We start from the raw sequence: 24,903 nt of genomic DNA, 5'->3' as shown, positions 1-24,903 counted from the left end.
TATAGACCTTTGTCATGCCTCCCCCTTAATCGTCTCTATTCTAAGATGAAAAGCCTTAATATTTTTAGTCTCTCTTTGTGGGGAAGCTGTTCCATAACCTTGATCAACTTAGTTGCGCTTCTTGGAACCTTTTCCAGTTTCACTATAAACTTTTTGGGGTGGGACATAACTGACCCAGGATTTAAGGTGTGGGCACACCTTATATTTTTTATATTTATTTATATTTTTGATATTTGCTGTCTTATATTCTATCTGTTGCTAATCGTTCCTAACATTGTGTTAGCCTTTTTGACCACTGCTGAGCACTGAGCTGAACTTTTCAGAAAACTATACACAATTACTTCAAGATCTCTTTTTTGAGTGGTACCTGCTAATTTAGAACCCAGCATTATATAAGCACAGTTGGGATTAATTTTTTCAACTGTGCATTACTTTCCACTTATCAATGTTGAATTTCATGTGACATTTGTTGCCCAGCCACCCAGGTTAGGGAGGTCGCAGTCAGCTTTGGACTTTACAAAATTATTCATGATTGTTTCATCTGTAAACTTTGCAACTTCACTGATCCCTTTTCCAGATCGTTAATTAATATGTTGAACAGCACTGGTTCCAGTACAGATCCTTGGGGAACACTGCTGTTTACCTCTCTCCATTGTGAAAACTGACCATTTATTTCTACCCTTTGTTTCCTATCTTTTAACCAGTTACTGATCCATGAGAGGACCTTCCTTCTTATCCCATAACTTTTTAGTTGCCTTAGGAGCTTAGTAGTGAGGGTCTTTGTCAAAGGCTTTCTGAAAATCCAGATAAACTATATTGACTGGATCACACGTATTCATATGCTTGTTGACACCGTCAGAGAATTCGAATGGATTGGTGGGGCAAAATTTCCATCTACAAAAAGCCATGTTGACTCTTCCCCAACAAATAGTGTTCATCTATGTGTCTGGTAATTCTGTTCTTTACTGTAGTTTCTACCAGTTTGCCTGGTACTGAAGTTAGACTCACCAGCTTGTAATGACCAGGATCCCCTCTGACGGGCTTTTTAAAAATCGGCATTACATTAGCTACCTTCCAGTCATCTGGTACGGAAGTTTGTTTCTTACTACAGTTTCATATTTGAGCTCCTTCAGAACTCTTGGATGAATACCATCTGGTCCTGATGAGAAAAGTGGGCTGAGGTAATCTCTTTTATTAGACCAACTTCTGCTGGTGAGAGACACAAGCTTTTGGGCCACACACAGAGATCCTGGTGACAGTTATGACAGTTTAATTTATTAAATTGTTCCAAAACCTTCTCCGGAGACACCTCAATCTGGGACAGTTCCTCAGTTCCTCAGATCTAAAAAGAACGGCTCAGGTGTGGGAATCTTCCCCACATCCTCTGCAGTGAAGACTGATGCAAAGAATTCATTTAGCTTCTCCGCAACGGCCTTATCTGTCTTGAGTGCTCCTATATCACCTTTGTCATCTAGTCACCCCATTGCCTGTTTGGCAGGCTTCCTGCTTCTGATGTTCTTTAAACAATTCTTACTGTTAGTTTTCGCATCTTTAGCAAGTTGCTTCTCGAACTCTTTCTTGGCCTGCCTAATTATACTTAACCTGCCAGAGTTGGTGCTCCTTCCTATTAATTATCCTCACTAAGATTTGACTTTCAAAGTTTAATGGATGCCTTTTTGTCTCTCATGACCTCCATTACTCTGCTGCTTAACCATGGTGACATTCTTTTGGTCATCTCATTATCTTTTCTGATTAAGGGGAAACATTTAGCCTGAGCCTCTATTATGGTGTTTTTAAATATTCCCCCCTGCTGCTTGCCGGCATTTAACCTTTGTGACACAGCTCCTTTTAATTTTTGTCTAAGAAGCCTCCTCATTTTTATGTAGTTCTCCTTTTTGAAGTGACCATGTTGATTTTTTGGGGTATTACCCCCCACCCACCCACCAGGATGTTAAATTTAATTATATTATGGTCACTATTACTGAGCGGTGAAGCTACCTCTTGGACCAGATCCTGTGCTTCAGTTAGGACTAAATCAATCATTGCTTCTCCCCTTGTGGGTTCCAGGACTAGTTGCTCTAAGAAGCGGTCATTGTGGTGTCCAGACATTTTATTTCTGCATCATGTCCTGAGGTGACATGTACCCAGTCAATATGAGGATAGTTGAAATCCCCCGTTATTACTGTGCTTTCTGCTTTTGTAGGCTCTCCAATCTCCCTGAGCCTATCACAATCACTGTCACCATCCTGATCAGGGGGTCAGTAGTGTATTCCTACTACTATACTCTTATTGTTCAAGCATGGAATTCTGACCCATACGGATTCTATGGTACAGTTTGGTGGCACCTTAAAGACTAACAGATTTATTTGGGCATAAGCTTTTGTGGGTAAAAAACCACTTCTTCAGTTGCATCTGAAGAAGTGGTTTTTTACCCACAAAAGCTTATGCCCAAATAAATCTGTTAGTCTTTAAGGTGCCACCGGACTCCTTATTGTTTTTGTGGATACAGACGAACATGGCTACCCCCTGATACATGGTAGAGTTTGTTTCATTTAAGATTCTTACCTTATTTGTCTCTATGCTTTCTTTTACATGTAGTGCCACTCCCCCACCAGTGCAATCTACTCTGTCATTCCTATATATTTCATACCCTGGTATTACTGTGTTCCACTGATTATCGACATTCCAACAAGTTTCTGTAATGCCTATTATTTCAATATCCTCAGTTGATGTGAGACTGTCTAGTTCACCCATCTTAGCAGTTAGACTTCTAGCATTTGCATGTAAGCACCTGTACATTTTGTTAATATTCAGTTGCTTGCCTTCGTGTGTTGTATTTAAAGGGACCCTTACATAAAGGGATTTCTACCTGTACTTTACCTACTTTTTTCCTATCCTCTTTACTAGGCTATAGAGTTCCCTCCCCTTTAATAAATTCATCCCTAAGAAACATCTCTGCCCGAACTGTGTGCTCCTCCTCACCTGTTGGCCTTCCCACAGCCATTTAGTTTAAAAAATACTCTACACCCTTTTTAATTATGTGTGCCATTACCATTTTGGTTTAGGTTGAGCATATGCCTCCTCTTTAAGAAGGATCCTCTATCTTCTAAAAGGGTGATCTCATTGGGATTATAAAAAAAAAAAATCTGAACCCAGCTAAGCTTTCCTGCATCATTGAAAATGTCTGGTTCATTTTTTCCCTTCACCCTTTTTCACTTACACATCCTGCCCTTCTGGGTTGTGACTGGGCCCAGAAGCAGACGGGCCAGAATACTAGCATGGATGTTCTTGAGGTGTTATCAGACAAAGAAACTTAGATCTAATAGGACAGTCTGTTCTCTGGACATCGGCAACCAAAATTTAGTCTCAAGACTTGTTTGGATAAGATCCTAAAAGAACGTAACCTCCAGAGCTTGCGAGAGTTACCCGATGTTATTAACTGTTATGGTGGTGGTTTCTCTCTACCCAACGCATGCTAAAGACACTTTTCAGACAAGGAGATGGACAAGATCCCTGCCTCAAAGGACCCACGATCTGTCATTCATAGATTATTCAGTTACGTATGTCAAATATGTGTCTCTTGGTGTAAAGTAATAGCCTGAGATGGCTCCATTCCCCCTATTCCTGCCAGCCAGATGACAACACAGAAGGGCGTAGAACTTCAAAGAAAACCACAAGGGGTAGATTTAGGAGAAAGGTGGCTGCCAGGATGCTTCCTCCTCTGTGTAAAGCCTCTGTTGCTTGTTAGCCCGTGGCTTTGTGTAAAAGAGGGAGCCGGGGAGTGGGGTTGCAATAGGAGCAGGGGAACAGCACGTTCAACCTTCCACATCATAGTGCAGACTGAGGTCTGCATAAAAATGAGGGATCAGCTAATGCCTGGAGCGGCATCAATTCTCTCTCCATGGTTTGTCCCCCATCAAGACTCCCAGAGCACAGGGTGCTCGCTGAGGGATAATAGCAGCACGTCCACCAAGCTGCTGCGATGCCTTTGCTCTGTATCTGTGTCTCTCCATGTGTGTGAGGAAGAGGAGAATTTAAAGAGAAATGTCTCCCCCTTACTACCCAACGGGGGCTGCCCTACCTCTTGGTACCCAGCCCACCATGGCTGGCCCCATGCCAAAGAGGGAATGGTGTATCAAAAATACCCCTTCCCCGCAAGTACCATGCATCTTTGGGCGGTAAATCCTTCCATATTTTCATTTACATGGGCGGGAAACATAGGCCCCTTGATGCTTTTTCTGTCATCTGACTCCAAATGCTCTTCCCCACAAAATTCACCTCCGATATTCCTTGCTCCCCACATCAGGGAGAGTTTCCCACACACGGAAGGCACGGAGATCTACTGTACAGTTCTAAGGCTAGCATTCTGCCCTAAGAAAGAGCTTGGTGTTTCTCCGCAAATGATCACATTAGCTGATCAAGCTGGGCCCGAGGTTTTGACCTAGACCAGCCTGGAGTGGTGATAAACCTGCTGCCTGTGCAAAGTTAGCGATAAATATTTCTGTTCCTTCAGCTGACTGACATCAAGCGCATATACAACTTGATTAGCACGAGGCTGCTCCTCCACTAACGAGAGCAATAGGATTCTGACTTTGTGCTTCGTGATTGCTTTTGTGTTCAGTAACAACACTGCTTTTTTTCCACCCCCACCCCTTTCTACAAAACTTAGGAACCTACTGGCATTGATTATCCTCTCATGGATTCAGCAAGTACCATCACCACCATAGTGGGACCGAGCGCTTTCAGTATTCCCCTGCCCATCAGACAAAAGCTCTGCAGCAGCCTTGATGCCCCGCAGACCAGGGGCCATGACTGGAGGATGCTGGCCCACAAACTGAAATTGGACAGGTGGGTGTGTTGCCTGCGTGAACTCTACAACGTGGCTGAGTGACTACGTAAGGGCTGTTGTTATAGACAGGTATGTGCGCAGGAAGTGAGCTCGCTCTCTGTTGTCCTTGTTAAGGGCCCAACCCTGGTCCCAGTGAAATCAGTGGGCTATTTGCCATTGACTTCAGTGGAAGAGGAGTTTCTCAAAGAGCACGTTTACAGAGTAAGTGGCCCACAAACTGGCAGGGCTTGGATACACCACATAGGCAAGAGGACAGTACCAACTGTGAATAGGTGGGCAGATCCCCATCAGCTGGTGTAAATCGGCCCAGGTCTATTTAAGCCAGGGGTGCAACCCTGATTTACACCAGCTGAAGATCCGATGCAGAAGGCTTCCGTGCACAAGTGCAGTACAAAGACCTACAGACTAGTCACAGTGAACACTCATGCAGAGTGTACATACTGGGTGTGGTTTGTGAATAGTTTGAATCAGCATTGACAGTGGCAGCCAGTCTTAGAGGACCATTTCCCTTCATTCTGTTGCAGGTACCTAAATTATTTTGCTACAAAATCGAGTCCTACTGGCGTGATCCTAGATCTTTGGGAAGCCCAGAATTTTCCCGATGGCAACCTGAGCATGTTGGCGGCAGTCCTCGAAGAAATGGGAAGACACGAGACAGTTGTTTCTTTAGCGGCAGAAGGAAAATATTGATGCAACCTCGGAATGAAAAAGAAGGAATGGAAATAGGGGAGTGGTATTGCCCTATGAGCTATGAATAAGAAACAAAATGAATACCCAGACCAATGAGTTTCACAAAAGACATTTCAGAGAAGAAAAAATCAGCCCTGACTTTCACGTATGTTCTCCTTGTACATTATGACAGGATCTAAAAGAAATCATGCAAAGTTGTACCTTGAAAATATAAATCAACCTAACGTTCCCCTCAGCGTGGCTGTACACTGCTTGGTACAGGATTTTACAGTTTCCTAGGAAACGCTTTTTATTGCTATCCAGATGTATGGATAAACTTTCTTAACAATCCCAGTTTCTATGGACATTGTTTACATCAAATACCGGACAGGGGTAAGGAGACTGTCCAGGGCTCTTTATATTTTTGTTTAAAGCCATTCTAGACAAAGCTGTGGACAGTTGGTTGTGGCTATTTCGGATGATCAATTTCCAGTGAAATTCAGACTTTAGCTACAAATCCGTGCATCAAGTGTCTCAAAATAATCCTCCCATCATTGTTCTGTTTCTTAGATCTGGTTGTAAGACCAGTGTTCTGAAACGTGTGCATCTGGAAAGCAGATAATCTGGGTGCTAAGCAGGAATGCATGTCTCTCTCCCCGCCTCCCCCAAGGGAATTCCACGGGTTCTTTGTGAAAAATAGCTGTAGGATTGTAGGGAAGATAGGGATTCATTTTCAACTCACAATATAACCCACTCCCTTCTTAAAGAAAGTGTGTGTGCGTGAGAGAGATGCAATTTGGAGCGTGGGTTGGGTGGAAGGAAATAACCCTGCAGATTCTGCTATAATGATTATTTACCGATAAATATCTAGTGCAAGGATTATTATTATTTTATTTTAATTTCTAATTTTGTCAGCAGTAGCATGTATCATTCAAGTGTAGGCAGAACTTGTTCTCTCCCTTCTGGGACTGCGTGGGTTCTTCTAACACACTTCCTTTCAAATGCCACCCTCCCTCCCCTTCTTCAGCCTTTGTGCTCACCCTCCAAGGCCTCGGTTTGCTGACAAGGCACGCTCACATGGTTAGCGTACGCTGGACCAGATCCTCCACTGGTGTAAATTAAAGTCAATGATTTACACCAGCAGAGGATCTAGTTCAATGAGTGCCAACTATCGCACCATGTGAGCTTCTGCAACGCCCCCTATTTACTAACGATTCGAGGAGCAAACATCTCATTGTTATGCTCGAAGCCGGGGCTGCCCCATGCCAATGCTGTGAATACACCCTCCCAAACCAACCACACATAGACCTTAATTTTCCGAAGCACGTGTAGCAACAGTATGCAGGTACTTCTCGTGAATTGTGGGTGCTCAGCCCCACTGAAAATCAGTCCCTTCGATTTTAATCAAAGGTGTATGTTAGTGGAGGACAGTTATGGAACAGGGAGGGTGCTCCATTTTATTCTACGGGCAAATTCTGCTGTGGGTGATCCATATGGTGGATCTTTACTGCTGCTCTGCCTCCATGCAGGGAAGTGCCACTGGAGACCATGAGAGTTCCACCCCACAGGACAGTGTGGCATAATGGTGTTGAACTGTGCCCTACAGCGGAGCTTTCTCCTCGCTATTTCCACACCCGATAAATGCTCTTCACAGTTGTCTCAGCAGTTACGGCTGGAACTCATTACCGCTGTTGTAGAATGTGTTCATTTGTTTTCATCCCATGTCCCTCTTGGCCATTTTGTCGTGCACAAACAGCTGATGTGGGGAGTTAGGCAAGTAAAGCTAACTGTTGTTTTTCTGGTTGCCATTTCTTTGCAGACTCGTTTTGCTTTGTGCTTAGTGGGAAGAGTGACTCCTTTGTATGACGCAGGGCATATACTTTCAATATTTCGTCCTAACTTTTCCTTTCACTTCCAATGCTAGGAAAGCATTCTCACCCATGCCAGCGAGCCAGACCCTGGTTATTTTATTTATTTATTTATATTCTCACTTTATATTCTTCTATGGGATTTTTTTTCTCCTCAGGTTTTAAAGTCTGCATTTTTAAACGTAACTGTGGAAATGTCATTCGTCGAAATGGAAGGCGAATTTCGTCTGACCTTTTCCCCATTTTGACATTTCCGTAGGCTTTTTAGCTTCAGCTCAGTATCACCGACAGTGTATTTATTAAACGCAGGACAATGTTCATAAAACCATTCCCTGGGTGGAGAGCAGTTTGCCAGCAACTCACAAGTGGTGAAACCCAGATATAGACTCAGAGGCTGGTGTGCACAGGTTCTTACCTTCAGAATCTGCCTGTGTTTTAGTGTGGAGTACTCTCTCTGATGCGCTTTCAACCTGATTATCCTTTTCATATGCTGCTTTACAATCCTGTTGTTTTCGGGCCTAATCTAAACCCCATGGAAGTCTTTCCGTAGACTTGAGTGGGTTTTGGCTCAGTCTCACCATTTCCTCTAGCTTTCCCCGCCACTCCCCTCTTGTCTCCAATATGCGTTCCTAACCTAGCCTCATCTATGGCCTTCTGGCTCCTTCATTTCTCCCTCTTTAGGGAAGCAGAATCCCTGCCTTTCAGCAAAATTTTAACCATTTTCCCACGCTCTGTTCCTCCTCAGTGGTGTAAGAGTGGGGCTGAAAGATGTGTCCCAGTTTTCCTCCCTAAGTTACAGCTTTCAGCTCCAAGCAGGTACATCTTTCATACTCCTCCTGCCGGGCTGCTCTTTCAGGACAGGCTGATGTGCTTTCCTGTCTCTCAGCTCCTGCCTTCCCCTCCTAGGAACAGCTTTTGTGGTATAAACCTGTAAGATCCTTTGAACTCGCTACTGTACATTTTCACTCAGTAAGAAAATCTGCAGCCTTCTCACCTTAACCATGAGAGGAAGTTTCTGATAGGCACAGACTAAGCTGCCTTAAGCATAAGCTTGGTGTTGGAGCGCTAGTTGCCGACGGAGTGTCTGTTGTCTGGTTTAAAAAAAAAAATCTACAGCTGGGTGATTTTTGTAAGCAATTGTGACAGCAGGTCAAGACCATTCTCCATGTACTTCCCTCGCTTTGTCGCGAAGGGATTGGTCAGTAGGAAAAGCTTAGCCATAATCTGAGGGGGATGGAGAGTGAGTGCCTGTCCAAACTAATATTGCCACTTGTTGAGAAAGGTGCTCCTGACTCAGAACCACGGTTGTGCCTATTCTTCTTCCAGCCCCTCTGCTTGGGTGTCCAGGAATCCGAAAAGATCTCAAGTAATCCAGTGTAGGGACAAAGGTGCTCTTTACTTCCCTTCCCTACAGTAGGTTCACATGGGTGGCAGGGTCTAATGACACCGTATAGGCTTTTGGTCTAGCCTAAATGTTTCTGTTGAATGGTCCAACATAAATTAACGCTCAAGATTAGCGATAGGTAACCGGTTGTACTTTGCAATCGCACCTCCTTGGATAACTGATTCGGGAATCTGGTGCCCCTCTGAGTCCCATCCAAACCTTTAGCTCTTTCTCGCTTTAACTTCCACATCAATTCAAGCTTCCTTTGTTTTGGGGGTTTTCTTCCGACCCCGAAAAAGGCCAAAGTGGTTCATGGATGGCAGATACATTTGCAGCTCAAAACCCATCTTTCTAAATTCCACTTGGAGTGCTCCACATTCAATATGCATCCGTTCCACTGAGGAAATGGAGGTGGGGTGTGTTTTTGGGGAAGAGAGATACATTTTCAAAATCCCTTGGATGGGAGAAAATAGAAGCAGTCCTTACCTCTGAATGTTTGTACACACTGCCATCTAGTGCTAAGGACCATACTCTTTACGGAACACCGACACCAGCTTAAAACTCATAAAGATTACCTTACATATTACCGGAGGGAAATACATTTTGTGAGCTGGCTGTTTAGAATGGCAATTCAGTTGTGCAGACAGCACCAACTCTTAAGAACTGTCATAACATTTACAGTGGGTGAATCAGCTTGTTTAAAAAATGTCTGCACGCTTCTTATCCTCAACATATTTACTTTTTTTTTTACTTTTTTTTTTCAAGAAGCTTAATATTTTCATTGCCCACCTCATGTTTTTGAGTTATTGCAATTTTGCTGCTCATTATGCCACCTCCTCATTACATGTTGGTTGCTAATGATATAAATAAAATATATATGTTATGTATAAATATATGTATAAAAAAGTATCTACAGACTTTGAAGAAAATCTTTAATTTCTGATTTAAAATCACTATTGGATGGAGTTGTTTTAGTCTCATTGCTTTGAGTTCTTTTGTGTTGTTTTCCTCGTAAAGGTGGCTGTCAGTGTACTGGATAAGTCCCGTGTAAGTTTTACATGCACACCAGCTGTATCATATTGAACAGTGTGAGACCCGATGATGATGATTTTTATGAACCATGTACGTTCTGAAGCAATTGAGGTCTCTTCAGACAGGATTTGATTTTGTAGGAGATGGTTAGTGACCAAGACAGAAATGTAAACATTCACAGGACATTTAGCTGTTTGGGAGGCATATAGAGCAAAGATATTTCTGTTGATCACCTATAGATGTATTTACACAGAGTAAACCTATCGTCATGGATAGTGTCCTGGTGGGATTCTTGTCTTGCTACCCAAAATAGGATTGGGGTTTTTTTTAACCTCTTAGACTTTGTTGTATGTTTTAGCAGAGTAGTGACTACAGCACTTAGATTAATTTTATACAAGATAATGCGGTTGAGTCTGTTTGATCCTAAGTTCAGGGCACTTTGTAAACTACCTTACTGAGCATTTGAAAATCTTTTCAGGTATTTTTCTGATTGGGTGGCTGGCCCTGAAATGACTAGTCACCCTCAGAGGTCAGTCAGACTGAGGATGCAAGTGGTTTATGAATGAAAACAGAGCCTTTACACCTTCCCCTGTGAGGGACTCCAACCAGGTATTCACTTCAGGGTCACCCTTATTGCTATTTCTCATCTCTATTTTGAGCATTTAGCTTGCAAAGTTTTGTAAGGCAGGTTGCAGTATTATGTTCCCATCAAGGTGGGGATTTCACATGAATGCAAAGTTGAAGGGCAATAAAGGATATTTATTGTAAGTGCTAGAGGCCCTTAGCTATTATGGCAGATAAGGGTGGTTGAATAAGCGATTCCTACTTCCCAACAGCCTAGCTGCTGCTTTGGAAAGGACTCTACAGTGAAGTTACAATCCCTTGTCTGCACGCTCCATTTCATTCCAATGGAAAAAAAGTGAAAGCGATGTCCCAAAATTCAGCGTTTAGCATCACTGCAAGCTCAGGTAAGCAGAGCTGTGGCAGGAGGGAGGTAATGGTTTCAGTACTAAGAGCGTTGGTAACTGCCAAGATAATGCATGGAGATGGGCCTTCACTAAACCCCCAGAACTGAACACTCTGTGTGGTGGCGTGAGCTCATCTCTGGCTACAAACTCATTCACTTACCCCCCATTTAAGCTTGGTATGTCTCAAAGACCCTCTTCAAGCAATGCCTATACAAAAAATATAAATAATTTCACTCATCTCTATAGGTGAAAGGGTATTTAGCGTTTCTTATGATGTCAGTGAAAGTGTACATTACATTAGTGGGTTAGTCTTTGCTACTGTTTACAGAGAAATTAATTGCTATGTGTGTATTGTACTCTGGATTTGACCTTCTCATTGCAGGAGACTCAATAGTTCTAGCACCAAGCTAACTGCTGGGTTTTCTTTTAAGAACCCAGATGTCACATCATTCAAAGCAGGATATCGATTTCTGGATGAAAATTTTGATTTCTGGTGGCATCCAGGGGCAGAACAAGCCTTAGCTGAGAACAGCTAGCTTTGTTTGCCAGAGCTTAGGTGGCCATTTCCACCAATCTACAGGAATGTGTAAACCAAGGATCCTAAAAAGAAATAAGCCTACAAAATAAACAAGACTATAAAGAGCGAACTACATGGTGGGCTCTCATTCTCCAACCCCTGCATCATCCACCAACCCCTCCAGAGCAGGGCATAAAACACAATCACTATTGAGCATTTGTTCTCCCCAGCTGTAGTACAGGATGTACAAGTTTGACTTCATTTAGTAAAATGCCCTCTTTCCATTTAATACTGAATAGTGACAGGCAGATCACCCAGTCAATACCTTTTTAAAACACAGAGGTCTCTAACAAAGGAAAATCTTGCGTGGCCTATGCTTTGAAGGTATGTCACAGTTCCACTACAGACACGTTACTTAAGGTTGTGGGAATTTGGTTTTTTTGCGTGATGTTTCGATACCAAGATGTATTTTGTTTGGTTTTCATTTTCCTGTTGCTGTATCTTCTATGCAATTCCTTTTCTAAAGAATTACTAACAGAGAAGTGCTAGCCATTGCATTATTTGTATTGCTGTACAGTGGAGGTGTGGTTTACTAGTTCTGAGTGTGCCTCTTCTCCCTTTTTTCTCCTTCCCTCTGTTTGTAAATGCCTGCATTTATTCTGTCAGCCTGACATGTACAAAGTGTAAGAAAGAATTTTTAAACAGGTAATAAATTATATTTATAAGCAACTAGAAAAAACAACCTGGTGTCCCAATAAGCATCCCTTTGTGCTCTTTGAACTGTCATCTTGGAAGGTGGGAGGTGCTGTTTGTTTTTATATTTTTGCACATCCGTGTCCTCAAGCAAAGTGGTTTTTGGATATAAACATATGCCAGGACCCAGTCTTACTCCTAAAATGCTGCACAAGAGAAGCAGGGATCAGTACAACAAATTTATGGAGGGACATCATGTCCTGCAATTTGAAGTAAACTAAAAAAATTTGGGGAGGGGAAAAGAATGAATAGATGCTGAGATTTTTATTTTCAATATGCCTGTCCAAGGTGTTGCATCTGACTGACACACAGCCCCTGGGGGGTTTATAACCCAGAAATTAGAAGAGTCTGCAGAAGCAGGACCATGTGGTTACCACTATTTGAGTTAAGATCCATTTGGGGGGATTGAACATCAGTATTTTAATGTGTTTTTGGTTATTGTACCTCCATCAGACTCTCATGAGTAACAAAGTGTCTAGCACGGTCCGGCCATTATTGCAGCATTTAAGATCAACGTAAGAGTAAACAATGGAAGTTTGTGTCCAAATGTGTTAGGCAGGGCAAAATTTGGACTTAAGTTGAAAGAAATATGCCTAGAGCACAGGTGTATTTAGTGAGGCTTTGGGGGAATGGTGTCATATTCCTTTACCACACAGCAGACCAGTAGCCTTGAAAAGCTTCACAAGAGCAGAACCTATAATAATAAACTATCAAGTTATTTAATTTTAAACCCACATAAGGACCCTGAGATCCTCCTACTCTGACCTCCCATATAGCCCCACTGCATTACATTTCACCCAATAGTGTTAGGTGGACTTAAACTACGAGTCCTCAGAAGGCTAAAGTGTTGTGTACCACAGGCAAAGAACAGAAGAGACCAAGGCGTGACCACTGCCAGGGAATTGATTAGCTGAGATAAGCCCAGATGGTACTGCTCAGGATTGTAGAGTCTACCATTCCTTTTAGGAGCAGCCAGGACAGTGGAAGGCTAATTTTACTGTTTTCTCTTCCATAGGGGAGGAAAATGCCATTGTACCAGGTTAAAAAAGTTTACATACCTCAATACAGTGGAGGGTTAAGCACAGAAAGAGCTCAGGAGGCGAGGATCTCATTCTTGGGCTGCCTGCACTGTGTAAACTGATGCATCTGATATCAGATCCCAGCAGATGGCTGAAGCCAATATTCAACTCTTCTCCCATTGATAGACAGGGACAATCATGAAATGCCTCTTGAAATGAGGTGGTTTTGTACTAGTAAGAGTATGCTAGGCCTCTCATTCAAGGCTTTGCACACTAACTATTTACACCCACAGGGCAACTGTTGCCAACCTCACATCTAGCAATATCTGATTTTTTTCCTCAGAGGCCCAGCTCCTAGAGTTATTAAAACTGAAGGGGAGTTGAGTAGTTTTCTAGCTACCATGATTGCAGAGAAAAGCTTGAACACGACTTGAGTACACCCAGAAGGTACAGAAACCAGAAAGCAATTAAAAACCCAAAATAATGTAAAGCCTTCATGATTTTTGAATGCTTGGAGTTAACGATAGATACTGCCTACTTCAGGGAAGCAGTTGAGAGTCCCCTGTTTAGACACTAAGCCTGATTCTCTCCTCAATTACCATACACTGGTGTGGAGTCAAAAGTAATGGAGTTAGTCCTAATGGAGCTATATGGCATGGATGGGTGGGAAGATCAGAATCAAGACCAATATTGAAAATGTACCCAATGCCCAGCTGCCAAGGTTAAAAGCCTAGTTCAGGGCAGACATGAAGTGGTCTGGTGAATCTCACCCCACCCAATCTTCCCATGAGGAAACACACAGCTTGGCCCAGTGTCTGATTTATGGGGGGGAAAAAAACATAGAAGCAGTGGGGGACGAAGCATGGCTCCTTCCTGCACTATGCCCAGCTCAAACCAGAGCTCTACTTAAACCTTAAAGAACCACGTGAATCACTACAACTGAAATGCTGGCTAGAGGCTTACCCTCGCCTCTGCCTCTTTTTTGGAGACCTGTGCAGCCTTTATTAGATAGGTTACTTCATGAGTGATGTTTTCATCCCCTCCCCGACTTGAGATTATTAGGGTTAAATTTAACCCTGAGAGAGGACTAAATTTAACTTGGTTGGCCTCTGACTTCACCAGGGGTGAAACTGGATTAATGTCTTTTCACGCTTGGTGCAGCAGTGGAAGAACCCAGCTTCCTGGATCAGTTTCAAAAGCCAGTCTTCAAATAGCTGAAAGCTATTTCATGCCCCCTTCAAGTTTCCCCATAAACATGCATGTGTCTTTACAAGGTCTTCCATACACAAGGGATCAATGTTCTTTCATCAGTCAGAAAGCAATCCTACCAATCCTAACCCACTAAGCTACTGCAGGGTGAGTCAGACAATTTATGGTTCTATTACCCTTTAGTTGCTTGAGTAGTCATCCCCTTGGAATCAATGGGCTGTGCAAGTGCTCTGCATTGTGGGGTGTGGAATCAGGCCCTGTGCTTATTCATTTCTAAAGCATTTTTGAAGACAGACAAACTGTTATACCAATGACAAACTAGCAGGATCTTAAAAGGGAATAAGGCAAAATGCCACATTTTATTGTGAATGCAGAAAGAATCTTAGTAAGCAGTTATAGCTATAACATTCTATTCACATTCATTCATACACACAGGTTCTGCAAGGTTGTTATCGTTGCTCTTGCCAAGCCACTGCCCAGGTGGCATGGACATGAGGAGGGCCTTGTTAGATGCACATCTGATGCTCCTATAAGTTGGTTTGCAGAATCAGACCCCAAAGTTCTCACTTTCTAGAGTCCCATTTTTAATAGGAATTTCTTCCTATGCCAGTCTATGGGAATTGCTTCATCATGCTGTTGCTGAATCAGCCAGCAGATGGCATATTCCTGATGGCCCCATGCTGCCAGATGTTATCTTGTTCTTGGGTTCTCCCATCCTTGGGACTGTTGGGTGGATTCCAGTCTGCCCCCTGGGGGTCCTCTAGTTGTTTCCACTTGAGGCGTTCTTCAGCTGATTGAAACTGGATTCTTAAACTGGCACCTCCCTGTTCATTTATTTATTATCCATGCCAAACATCCATCCACATACATCCTATCTATCTCTATTTTAGATCACACTAGTTAACACAGCAAGATAAATACAACAAAAAGGGTGGGGAGTCTGTGCTGTTTATTATTACAAAGTATCACTTTGAGTCTGTGTGAGTAGTTGGTTCTCAAAGCAATACTTCTTAACCAGATTGTCTTAGGATGTACTAAGACCATTAGCAGCTGGCAACTTTCACACAGAGGGAGAGAAACAGTAAAAACAGGAGGCCTCTTAATTAGTAATACCCTGGAATTTAAACTATGGGGAATCAAACTCATCTGTGATTTTAATCCAGAACTTCTTTAATATGATTAGTGTAACCCATCCAGGATACTGCACCCTTTGAGTATGCCAGATGAGCACAGATCTTGGTCAAAATACAAGCAGTGGATAAACACTGTTGACTACGCAGATGTCGCTTTGGTTTTTACCATTATGCTTATGGAGGTTGCCAAGTCAAGACCCCACAGTTCCATCAACTTTAGTGGAACCAGTCCTGCATCAGAGGTAGACCCATAGCAACACAAGGTTGAACTTTTAGGTCTGTCAAACAATTTAAAAAAAAATTAATGGCACTCAATTGAAGAGCATTTAAATGTTTTTGGAGGTTTTCTACATTTTCAACTATATTGAATTACAAAACTGAGTACAGTGCTCACTTTCTTTAAATACAAAGATTCAAGGTAAACATAGTATTTCAATTCATCTAATACAAGTACTGTAGTACAGTTTCTTTATCATGAAAGTTGCATTTACAAATGTAGATGTACAAACACTGCATTCAAAAACAAATCAATGTAAAAACTTGAGGCTACAAGTCCATTCAATCCTACTTCTTGTTCAGTCACCCTACCAGACAAACAAGTTTGGTTACATTTTGTAGGCGATAATGCTACCTGCTTCTTGTTTACAATGTCACAAGAAAGAGAGACCAGGTGTTTGCATGGCACTGTTGTAGTCATCACCACAAGATATTCATGTGCCATGTGCTAAAAAGATTCATGTCCCTAAATGCTTCAACCACCATTCCAGAGATCATGTAGGTAACCTCTGTTGACACCTCTTCTGTCTCTGTAAAAAGTTAAATAAAAACCTATAACCTGTGGGGTGGAAAAATACCATTCTGGGAAATGGATCCTCTTCTGTTCTCTGCCATTGCCAAGCTGTTGCATTTTGACCAGTCCTTGATGCACAAAGAAGTCAGCACGACCAGATAATTGAAGGACTTAACTGTGGAGGAGGCTTTTAATTTCTTCAAATCTAGACAAAGGGTAGGTGGGGGAAGGAATTTGTAGGAAAAAAGCTGGATGAGTCACCCTCTCAGGAAGGTTAGTAGTAAGCAGAGAGTCCATAGGGAATGGACAAGAGGAGTTGATCAGCTGAAAAAGGTTAGAAGAGTAAAAATAAAACAAAATTCTATAAAGAAAAAAGGATGCTAGAGGTTGGGTTGCTACAGTGTGGATAGGAACGAGATTAAAGATAATGGCCCCAACACTAAATGAAAACAGTATTCAATAATATGGAATGTGTTTAAGGCAGTATGTCTGCTGGGAAAGAGTCTAAAAATAGAGGTGGAAAAGAGCATACTAAGCTTTTAAGTTGGGGGGTTGTAGAGAATTTGCATCCCAAAAATGGGGATCTGACACCGCTAGTCCAGTAACAAGGATTTTTAATAAGTGTATGTGGGAGCAGTACCATATGACAACTGAAGTCTAACTAATGTACCTACATTAAGGGGGGGGGGGGGGGGAGAAAAAGGAAGGAGTAATCTAGGTAATTGGATACCTGTTAGTCTGACCTCAGTAGTCTGCAAGGTTTTGGAGCAAATGGTGAAAAAAAAATTTAGAGGTAAAATGTTAAGGGGATGTAATGCAACACTAGTTTACCAGAGGTAGATCATACCAAACTATCCTAATTTCTTTTGAAAAAAGAGTTTAAGTGCAATTGTATTTGCTCTACTGTACTTTGGTAAAACATTTGACATGGCACCACATGGGACATTAGTTAAATTAGGGAAGATGGAGATCAAGACATGTATTGTAGGTGGATCAGAAATTGGCTGAAGGTAACTGGTTGTGCTGAAAAAGGGAATTATAGGACTGGAAGGAGGTTAGTAGTGGAGATCAAGGATCTTAGCCAATACTTTTGTTACTTCTACTTTTTGTACCAAGGTATGCTAATGAAGTTTGCTGATAAATGTGGGGGGCCCCAGCAATACAGAAGAGGAGGATCCAAATATTATACAGAGAGATCTGGGCAACCTTGTAGACTGGAGTAACAGAAATGGGATGAAATTAAATAGTACATAGTTCAAGGTCATGCACTTAGGTTTTCTTAAGAATTTCTTCTACAAGTTGGGGCTCTTCAGTTGGAAGGGAGGAGGAAAGTGACCTGGGTGTGTGGGTTGATCATAAAATGTGAGCCACCAGTGCAATGTGGCTTTGAAAGAGGCAAATGTGACCCTCAGAGGTAATTAGGAGAGGTATTTCCAGTAGAGGGGGAGAAGTTAGTGCTGTTGTACAAGACATTGTTCAGACCTCATGTGGAATATTGTGTACAAATCTGGTCACCTATGTTCAAGATCTTAATTTAAACTGGAACAGGTACAGACAAGAGCTACTAGGATGATCAGGGAAATGGAGGGACTTTGCTTGTTTAGTCTCATTTGACTAGAAGAGCTTGGCTTTATAGTCTCAAGAGAAGGCTGAGAGGGGTAAGATTGTTCTCTATAACTAGATTAGAGGGTAAATAGCTGTAATAGTTTTTGACCCTCTCTGGTAAAGGACAAGAGAACATGGGGCTATAAACTGGCCATGAACAGATTTAGCCTGGAAATCAGAAGGAAGTTTCTAGCCATCAGAGGAGAGGTTCTGGAACAGCCCCCCACTGGCAGATACAGGAAAAAAGTTTAGTAGTCAGAACAGGACAAGTTAGATTGTTAGTGACCTTAGGAATATTAAGTCTTCTTCAGCAGCGTGTGGGTGTGGGTCACTTTTCAGGATTATCTCTGTATCACGTTTACTAGTTTCCCTGCTATTGCCAGGGCCTCCTGTTCTCTGCGTGTGGCACACAGTCTAGCCTTCCATGGGTCTTATTTACATCACAGCTTCCAGAACCCATGTGGCAGGATGTCAAGGCAGAGGTCTTGTTATACAAGACAGAGGAAGTTAGAAGGTTGTTATGAAAACAGACTTCCTTTCAGTACTACAAGGTAAGATAGACTCGAGACTTATTTCTGTAAGAATTTGTAGTCTAAAATTTTAGAAATAAAAAAAAACTTACCACAGTTTATCCATCTCCTTTATATAGCAAAAAGTCTACTCCTTCCTCTCTGTATAAGGACAGGCTTGGCCATGTTTTATTTCAGGGAGTGGTTACTTGAATTGGTCTGTGTGTTGGTCTGAAGATAAGACAACCTGTGAAGAACACATGAACAGCAAGGCCAGCCACCAGATGGGAACCATATTAGTTAGGTTTGCTCTAACATTGGGCCACTAATGAGTATGCACTGCCAATGGACTTTGGCAGAGTAGTCCACACCATGTCCTGTCAAGGCAAACAGCACCTCCTGAATAGGTTTCTTCAAGTCTAGAGGGTTTATTCATTCAGTGTCTCCTAGGCTTTTAGCCTTGGAAAATTTATCTTTGTTGATGTCCATCCCAATGATCTGGAAAGCACCAACTGACTTACAGCCAGAGAGGCTAATTCCTCCTCAACTGAAGATGGCACATGGAAATGATTTCTGCTACATACAATTCGTTAATATGCTAAGAAAGCAATTATGCCATTTGTCCTTGAAAATGGCCTGTGTACACAGAAGTACATACAAGTATTGATGGCAGCCCATATCCAGTGGAAAACCCACAACCAAGCAGACAGACTTCATTCAGAGGAGACGACGCAGCAGCAATTCTTGCCGAGACAGAATTGGCCACAACTGTATTCTACAAAGGTGCTGATTATCCACAGGAATCAGTGGATCTGCTTCCCTTGGGAGGTGAGTGTGCAGTTCTTGTGACTCAGAGAAGCGGCTGGGAGACATCCAGACTTGACAGTTCTTTAAGGCATGGCTAATATTGTCAGTGGGTGAGATATAGGTAACAAAGTTAAAGACTCAGTCTTCAGGCAACAGTTGATGTCAGGATTCAAAACAGGAGCTGCATTCACCACACTGAGGGAGACAGAGAGAGAGAGGAGACTTTGTCTCTTAGGAAAAGGCCAACAGATTTGGTCTTAAATGCTCCTGAACCAAACAGCCTCATGATTAACTGCCAGGCAACAAGTCTGTCTGGCTTTTCAATCAAGCATTGTTTGTATTATGCGGTCTTCTGAAAAAAGTCTGCTTTACCTGTCAGCTGGAGATAGGGAAGCATCATTTTTAGTACTTGAAGTGTACAAAGAGTTTATTCACAAAATTTAACAGCAGCTAAGCTTTAAGAATTCTCATCTAATTTTAGATAACTATCAAGAATACTCCATCCAAGAGGTGAATTTTCTTCCTTAAAGCTATTCAATTGTAAGCAAAAGGATGAATTGCAAGTCTCAACTTAATATAGGCCCTGTTACCCAAGTTATTTCTATTCCAGTGACAGGAAATTTAATAAGTTTTGCTTGGTGGCCTCCCAGTGCTCATTAGACGAAAGAAAGCCAGTAGTCCCCCTGCTGAGTGAAAATGTTGAGATGGCTTTGTACTGAGCAGGCAACCATTGAGTAATACATTTTAGAATCTGGGTTAGAGAACCAGAAAAGGCCTAAAGGAGATTTGCTTCCCCTTCACCTGCATGCTGATCTAGCACTAATCATTAATCTGTATATTAGAAAGCTACATTTTGACTTCATTGAATATTCATACAGTAGCAGCCTGCTCCTGCTCCCATTGGAGTCAATCGTAATACTCCCATTAACTTCAGTGGTGCATGAACAAGCCCTCGACCTCTTGTGTAGGTTACAGACAGCTTTCTGGCTTCCATTTTCAAAATGGAATCCTTATTTCCCATACCTGATTGCCACAAAAGTCACTCCTTCGCCAAGACTCTTGACAATCCCAGCTCCTTCATGGCCAGGAAGGACTGGGTAATCTATATTTGGGAAACCACCTTTCAGAACACGGTCATCTGTCCAACATAGCCCTGTGGCTACAATCTGTATGGAAATGAAAGGACACATGAACCCTGGAATGTACACAGGCTTCTATTAAAGTGTCAGTTTCAACAAACGATTATTGGAGCCCATTTATTGTTTTTTACTTTTGTTACAGGAGTTCAGTGTTCCTATCGGTTTATTAGCTGTGTGCTTAGACCCCAGCCTTTCCTCCCCCGCCTACATTTGCTGTTTGGTCAGCCTTATATTCAGTGTTCAAGAGGACTAAAGTCACTTCTAGGATGCCTCCAGATTAGTTTTCTAGAAATCCAGTCTCAACCGTGAGTACACATAACATTCTATTCTGGCAACTTGTCAGCTAAGTGCTTTACAGTTTATAGGCATGAAACTGTTTGATAACCTACTTGAGAATTTCCTTTCTAGACACATTCAGAATATTTATTCGCTTAGGCAACCATAGGAGATTTCAGGTGGCTCATGCAGTACTGTACATTTGCATGGCTACCTGCCAAGTGGATTAAGTGCCCATGTTTTAAAAAAATTACTACAGCTGCACACACAAATCAAGTATTTGCATGGAGAAATGGCAAGTTTTGCATTAAGTCAGTTTACATCCACAAGTGTCCTATGCCCACTTACTGCACACTGAATTCCGCACAATTACAATGCACATAAATTTGAAGGGTCAGGCCCAAAGTGTTTCCCTCATTCTTCACAAGTGCGAATGTCAAGTTTAGTCTTTGTAGATTTTTATTCACATTGAGAAGGTCACGTCTTTCTCGGATCAACAAGCATCACATTTTCATTGCTCAGGGCTTGTCTGCACTACAAGGTTTTGCTACTTCAGTGGCATAGTTAGCTGCTAGCAGAATGGCTGCAGTAACAGGTATCCTGGAATATATTGTTCAGGAAGCAACATAAGATATACCAGTATAAGGTACTTCATACTAGTATAGCTATATTAGTACAACAAAAACTACACCCCTAATTTATATATAGTTTGGTAACTTGTAGTTTAGATGACCTATTACTCCTCCTTGTAAGGATATTAGGATTCTGGGTTCCTCACTGAAGTCTGATATGCTCTCAAGAAGAGGAAAATACAGAACTTTTGCCATGAATTCCTGGATTATGTTGCGACACTGGCAGATCAAATGGCAGCTTTTAGGCCTCAGCCAAGCACTAAAACTCATTGCTTGAAACCAGTTCAGCTCACCTGTGTGTGTTGGTATAATTAAGATGGGTAGTGGACTTGCAAGCCTTTCCTAAGGACTAGTGTATGAATCCTACTTCTAATGTCTATAGACCATGCTATAAAATGATACTTCAGTGTTGGCTATATAGCTTTAAAATATTTGTTCTGAACTATATAATTAACAAACAAGAAGTCTTTACCTAGTGCTAAATCCCTAGGAAAGTCATTCCAGTGGGCAGTAGGGCCTACCAAAACTAAGTGGGCCATGGATCACCACCATACAAAGACTTGTTAACTGCTCCTGCATGGGCTAGGTGCAAAAGGGCTCATCCCATCAGCCTGAATTCTGGAAGAAGGAAATAAAGATAGATATAAAAAAAAAAGCGTTCATGGCAGCTCTTTGCTGTTCAGACTCACAGGGCTGAAGCTAAAAAGCAGAGATCCTTTAGTCATCTGTAAGCACTGAATCCAGATTGACATTAACTGGAAACTTTTAATACCATAGACTAACTCATTTGTTATATATAATTAATGCCTGCTTTAACCTGTAAATAACTCATTTCTTTTTCCTAGTTAAATCCTTTGTTGACTATAGGCTGGCTACAAGTGTTGTCTGTGGTGTGAGATCTGACCGAGGGTAAGTGGTCCCTTGGGACTGAAAACAACCTGAATCTTTCATGATCTTTGGTGTATGGCAACGATCTATCTCTAAGTTTAGCTTGCCTGAGTGGCAAGACAGACTGGAAAACCAAATGGGACTGACTGGTATCATGCTTCTGGAGTTCATTTGTTACTAGGTTGATGAAATCCAATTGTAGATCATACAACGAGTTTGGGGCATCTGCCCTGCTTTTTGACACAGTCTACTCAGAAGTTGGCACTGTTGTGACCCACCCCAGACAGCAGGACAGATCATCCCAACATTTTGTCTCTTGTTGTTTAAGAGTTGGTTAGTAGCCAGACCCCGGGTAATGTGACAGAGGGTGTGGATTTCTAAGGGTACCTCTACCCTGAGAACTGTAGAGGTGTCCATAGCCCTCTATTGTCCACACCGAAAGCCCAGAAGCATGTGTCTGAAGGCAAGAAGAGTGTGAGTAGGCTAGTATGCCCGAGGGGTGTGGGTAAACACCCTCCTTCCATACCTGTGCCAGTTTCCAGCATGGATGGGAGTAAGGGACATAAACTAGAGACCTGGTAGTAGTCCTCCACCCACATTCTCACTACATACTGAACCCTTTTCTACTTGACCATTACCCAATCTGTAAAGTGCCCTGCACCCCCATTCTCACCAGTAGCAGCATGTTGCACTGACCATATCAGAATTGCTTTCTGCCTCATTCTTCACAAGTGAGAATGGATCATAAGAATGGCGATACTGGGTCAGACCAAAGGTCCATCTAGCCCAGTACCCTGTCTTCTGACAGTGGCCAATGCCAGGTGCCCCAGAGGGAATGAACAGAACAGATGATCATCAAGTGATCCCTTCCCTGTCACTCACAGTCCCAAGCCTCTTTTTGCCAGCAGCTGTATCCCTGCCCATCCTGGCTAATGGCTATTAATGAACCTATCCTCCATGAATTTATCTAGTTTTTTTGAACCCTGTTATAGTCTTGGCCTTCACAAGATCTTCTGGCAAAGAGTTCCACGGACTGACTCTGCATTGTGTGAAAAATGCCTTCCTTTTTTAAAGAAAAAACTGGCTGCCTATTAATTTCATTTGGTGACCCCTCATTCTTGTGTTATGAGAAGGAGTACATAACACTTCCTTATTCACTTTCTCCACACCAGTCATGATTTTATAAACCTCTATCATAGTCCCCTTACTCTATTTTCCAAGTCCATCTTATCTCTCTCCTCATACAGGAGCCATTCCACACCCCTAATAATTTTTGTTGCAGTGATAAATGAAGGGGGAAGCCCCCTTTTATGGACACCCAGCCAGCCAACTATAAAAATCCCTGTTAGTAGCTGTTCTCTACTTGCTTTACCTGTAAAGGTTTAAAAAGTCCACAGACAAACGGAAGGGAGTGGGCACCTGACCAAAAGAGCCAATGGGAGGGCTGGAACTTGTTAAAATTGCAGGGGTGGGGAGAGAACCACACACACACTTTCCTTTGTTGTTCTCTGGAGAGAGGAGACACAAGCAGCAATGCTATAAGAAGCTTTAAGCCAGGTATGGAAAAATCAGATCATACCTAGAACTACTTACTTATGTATCTGGGGTTTCAAATAAGTAGATCAGGAAGTGTCTAGAAAGACCCAGTTAGGTTTAATCGGTGTTTATTTCTTATTGGCTTGTGAACGCCTCTGCGCTAACCCCAAATGCTTTTGTTTTGCTTGTAACCATTAAGCTGGACCTCAGGAAGGTTATTCTTGATGTTTAATTTTTAACAGTGGGGTTTTTAAATCTAGCAAAAGCCTGAGTTCCAGATGTATTTTTTCATTTAATAAAATTTACTTTGAAGAACAGGTTTGGATTTGTGTCCCTAAGAGGTTTGTGCCTATGATGTTTAATTAGCTGGTGGCAACAGCTGATTTCCTTTGTCTTCTTCTCAGCTCTTTCCTAAAGGGGTGTGTGAGAAAGGGCTTGAGGGTAAGCCACAGGGAGGAATTCCCTAAGGGGTTTTTGCACTTGGTGGTGGCAGCATCTATCCATCCAAGGTCAGAGAGAGAAGTGGTAACCTTGGAAGTTTACTACAAGGCTGCAGTGGCCAGTATTAATTTTTAGAATCCTTGCAGGCCTCCACCTTCTGCACTGGAAGTGCCAGAGTGGGGAATCAGCCTTGACAGTTGCCCTTTTCCAATAGATCTTTTTTGATTGGGAACCACATGTGCATACGGTATTCAAGGTGTGGGCATGCCATGGATTTATATAAGGGCAATAAGATATTTTCTGTTGTATTCTCTATCCCTTCTAGTGATGGCCAGCATTCTGTTTGCTTTTTTGACTGCTGCTGCGCATTGAGTGGATATTTCCAGAAAAACATCCACAATGACTCCAAGTTCTTCCTTGAGCAGCAACATCTAATTCAGACCCCATCATTTCGTAGGTATAGTTGGGATTATGTTTTCTAATGTGCATTACTTTGCATTTATCAACATTGAAGGTTCGTCTGCCATTTTGTGGGCCGGTCACTGAGTTTTGAGAGATCCTCTCTTAAGTCCCAGATAGACTTCAAAGACCTAACTATCTTGATTAGATTTGTATTGGCAAATTTTGCCACCTCACCATTTACTCCTTTTTCCAGATCCTGTTTTGAGAGCAGCCACCTGGCCCACCACCACATCCAGGTGCCGATCAATGTCTGGTCAGAGTACACCATCCTCTATGGCTTCTCCTGGAATGGCAGGAACAGTCACCCATACCAAGAAATTTTACTGAGCTGGAGGAGCAGATTTCAGCCCAGGACCAGAAGGAATCAAGCACTGGAGGTTCTCATACAAGAGGGTAAAACACTCCAACAGTTGCTCC

General features: G+C 42.3%; 1 protein-coding gene and 1 pseudogene across 5 annotated transcripts in view; one reads left to right on the top strand and one right to left on the bottom strand.

Moving 5' to 3' along the window:
* UNC5C (unc-5 netrin receptor C) overlaps window positions 1–10,705 on the top strand; it is a 345,359-nt gene extending 334,654 nt beyond the window's left edge. For all 5 annotated transcript variants that reach the window (XM_037896935.2, XM_037896936.2, XM_043545436.1 and 2 more), the window contains 2 exons: window positions 4,670–4,848; window positions 5,374–10,705. In XM_037896935.2, coding sequence (XP_037752863.1) covers window positions 4,670–4,848; window positions 5,374–5,539 — 345 coding nt within the window. In that variant the 3' untranslated portion in view covers window positions 5,540–10,705. The remainder of the gene's footprint in view (window positions 1–4,669; window positions 4,849–5,373) is intronic.
* Window positions 10,706–18,463: 7,758 nt separating this feature from the next.
* On the bottom strand, window positions 18,464–23,273 carry LOC102931766 (annotated as a pseudogene).
* Between the last annotated feature and the right edge of the window lie 1,630 nt (window positions 23,274–24,903).

The sequence above is a fragment of the Chelonia mydas genome, chromosome 4, assembly GCF_015237465.2.
Source record: "Chelonia mydas isolate rCheMyd1 chromosome 4, rCheMyd1.pri.v2, whole genome shotgun sequence".
Taxonomy (NCBI): Eukaryota; Metazoa; Chordata; order Testudines; family Cheloniidae; genus Chelonia; species Chelonia mydas.
The sequence above is the reverse complement of the archived record's forward strand: the minus strand, read 5'-3'. Positions and strand labels throughout refer to the sequence as shown.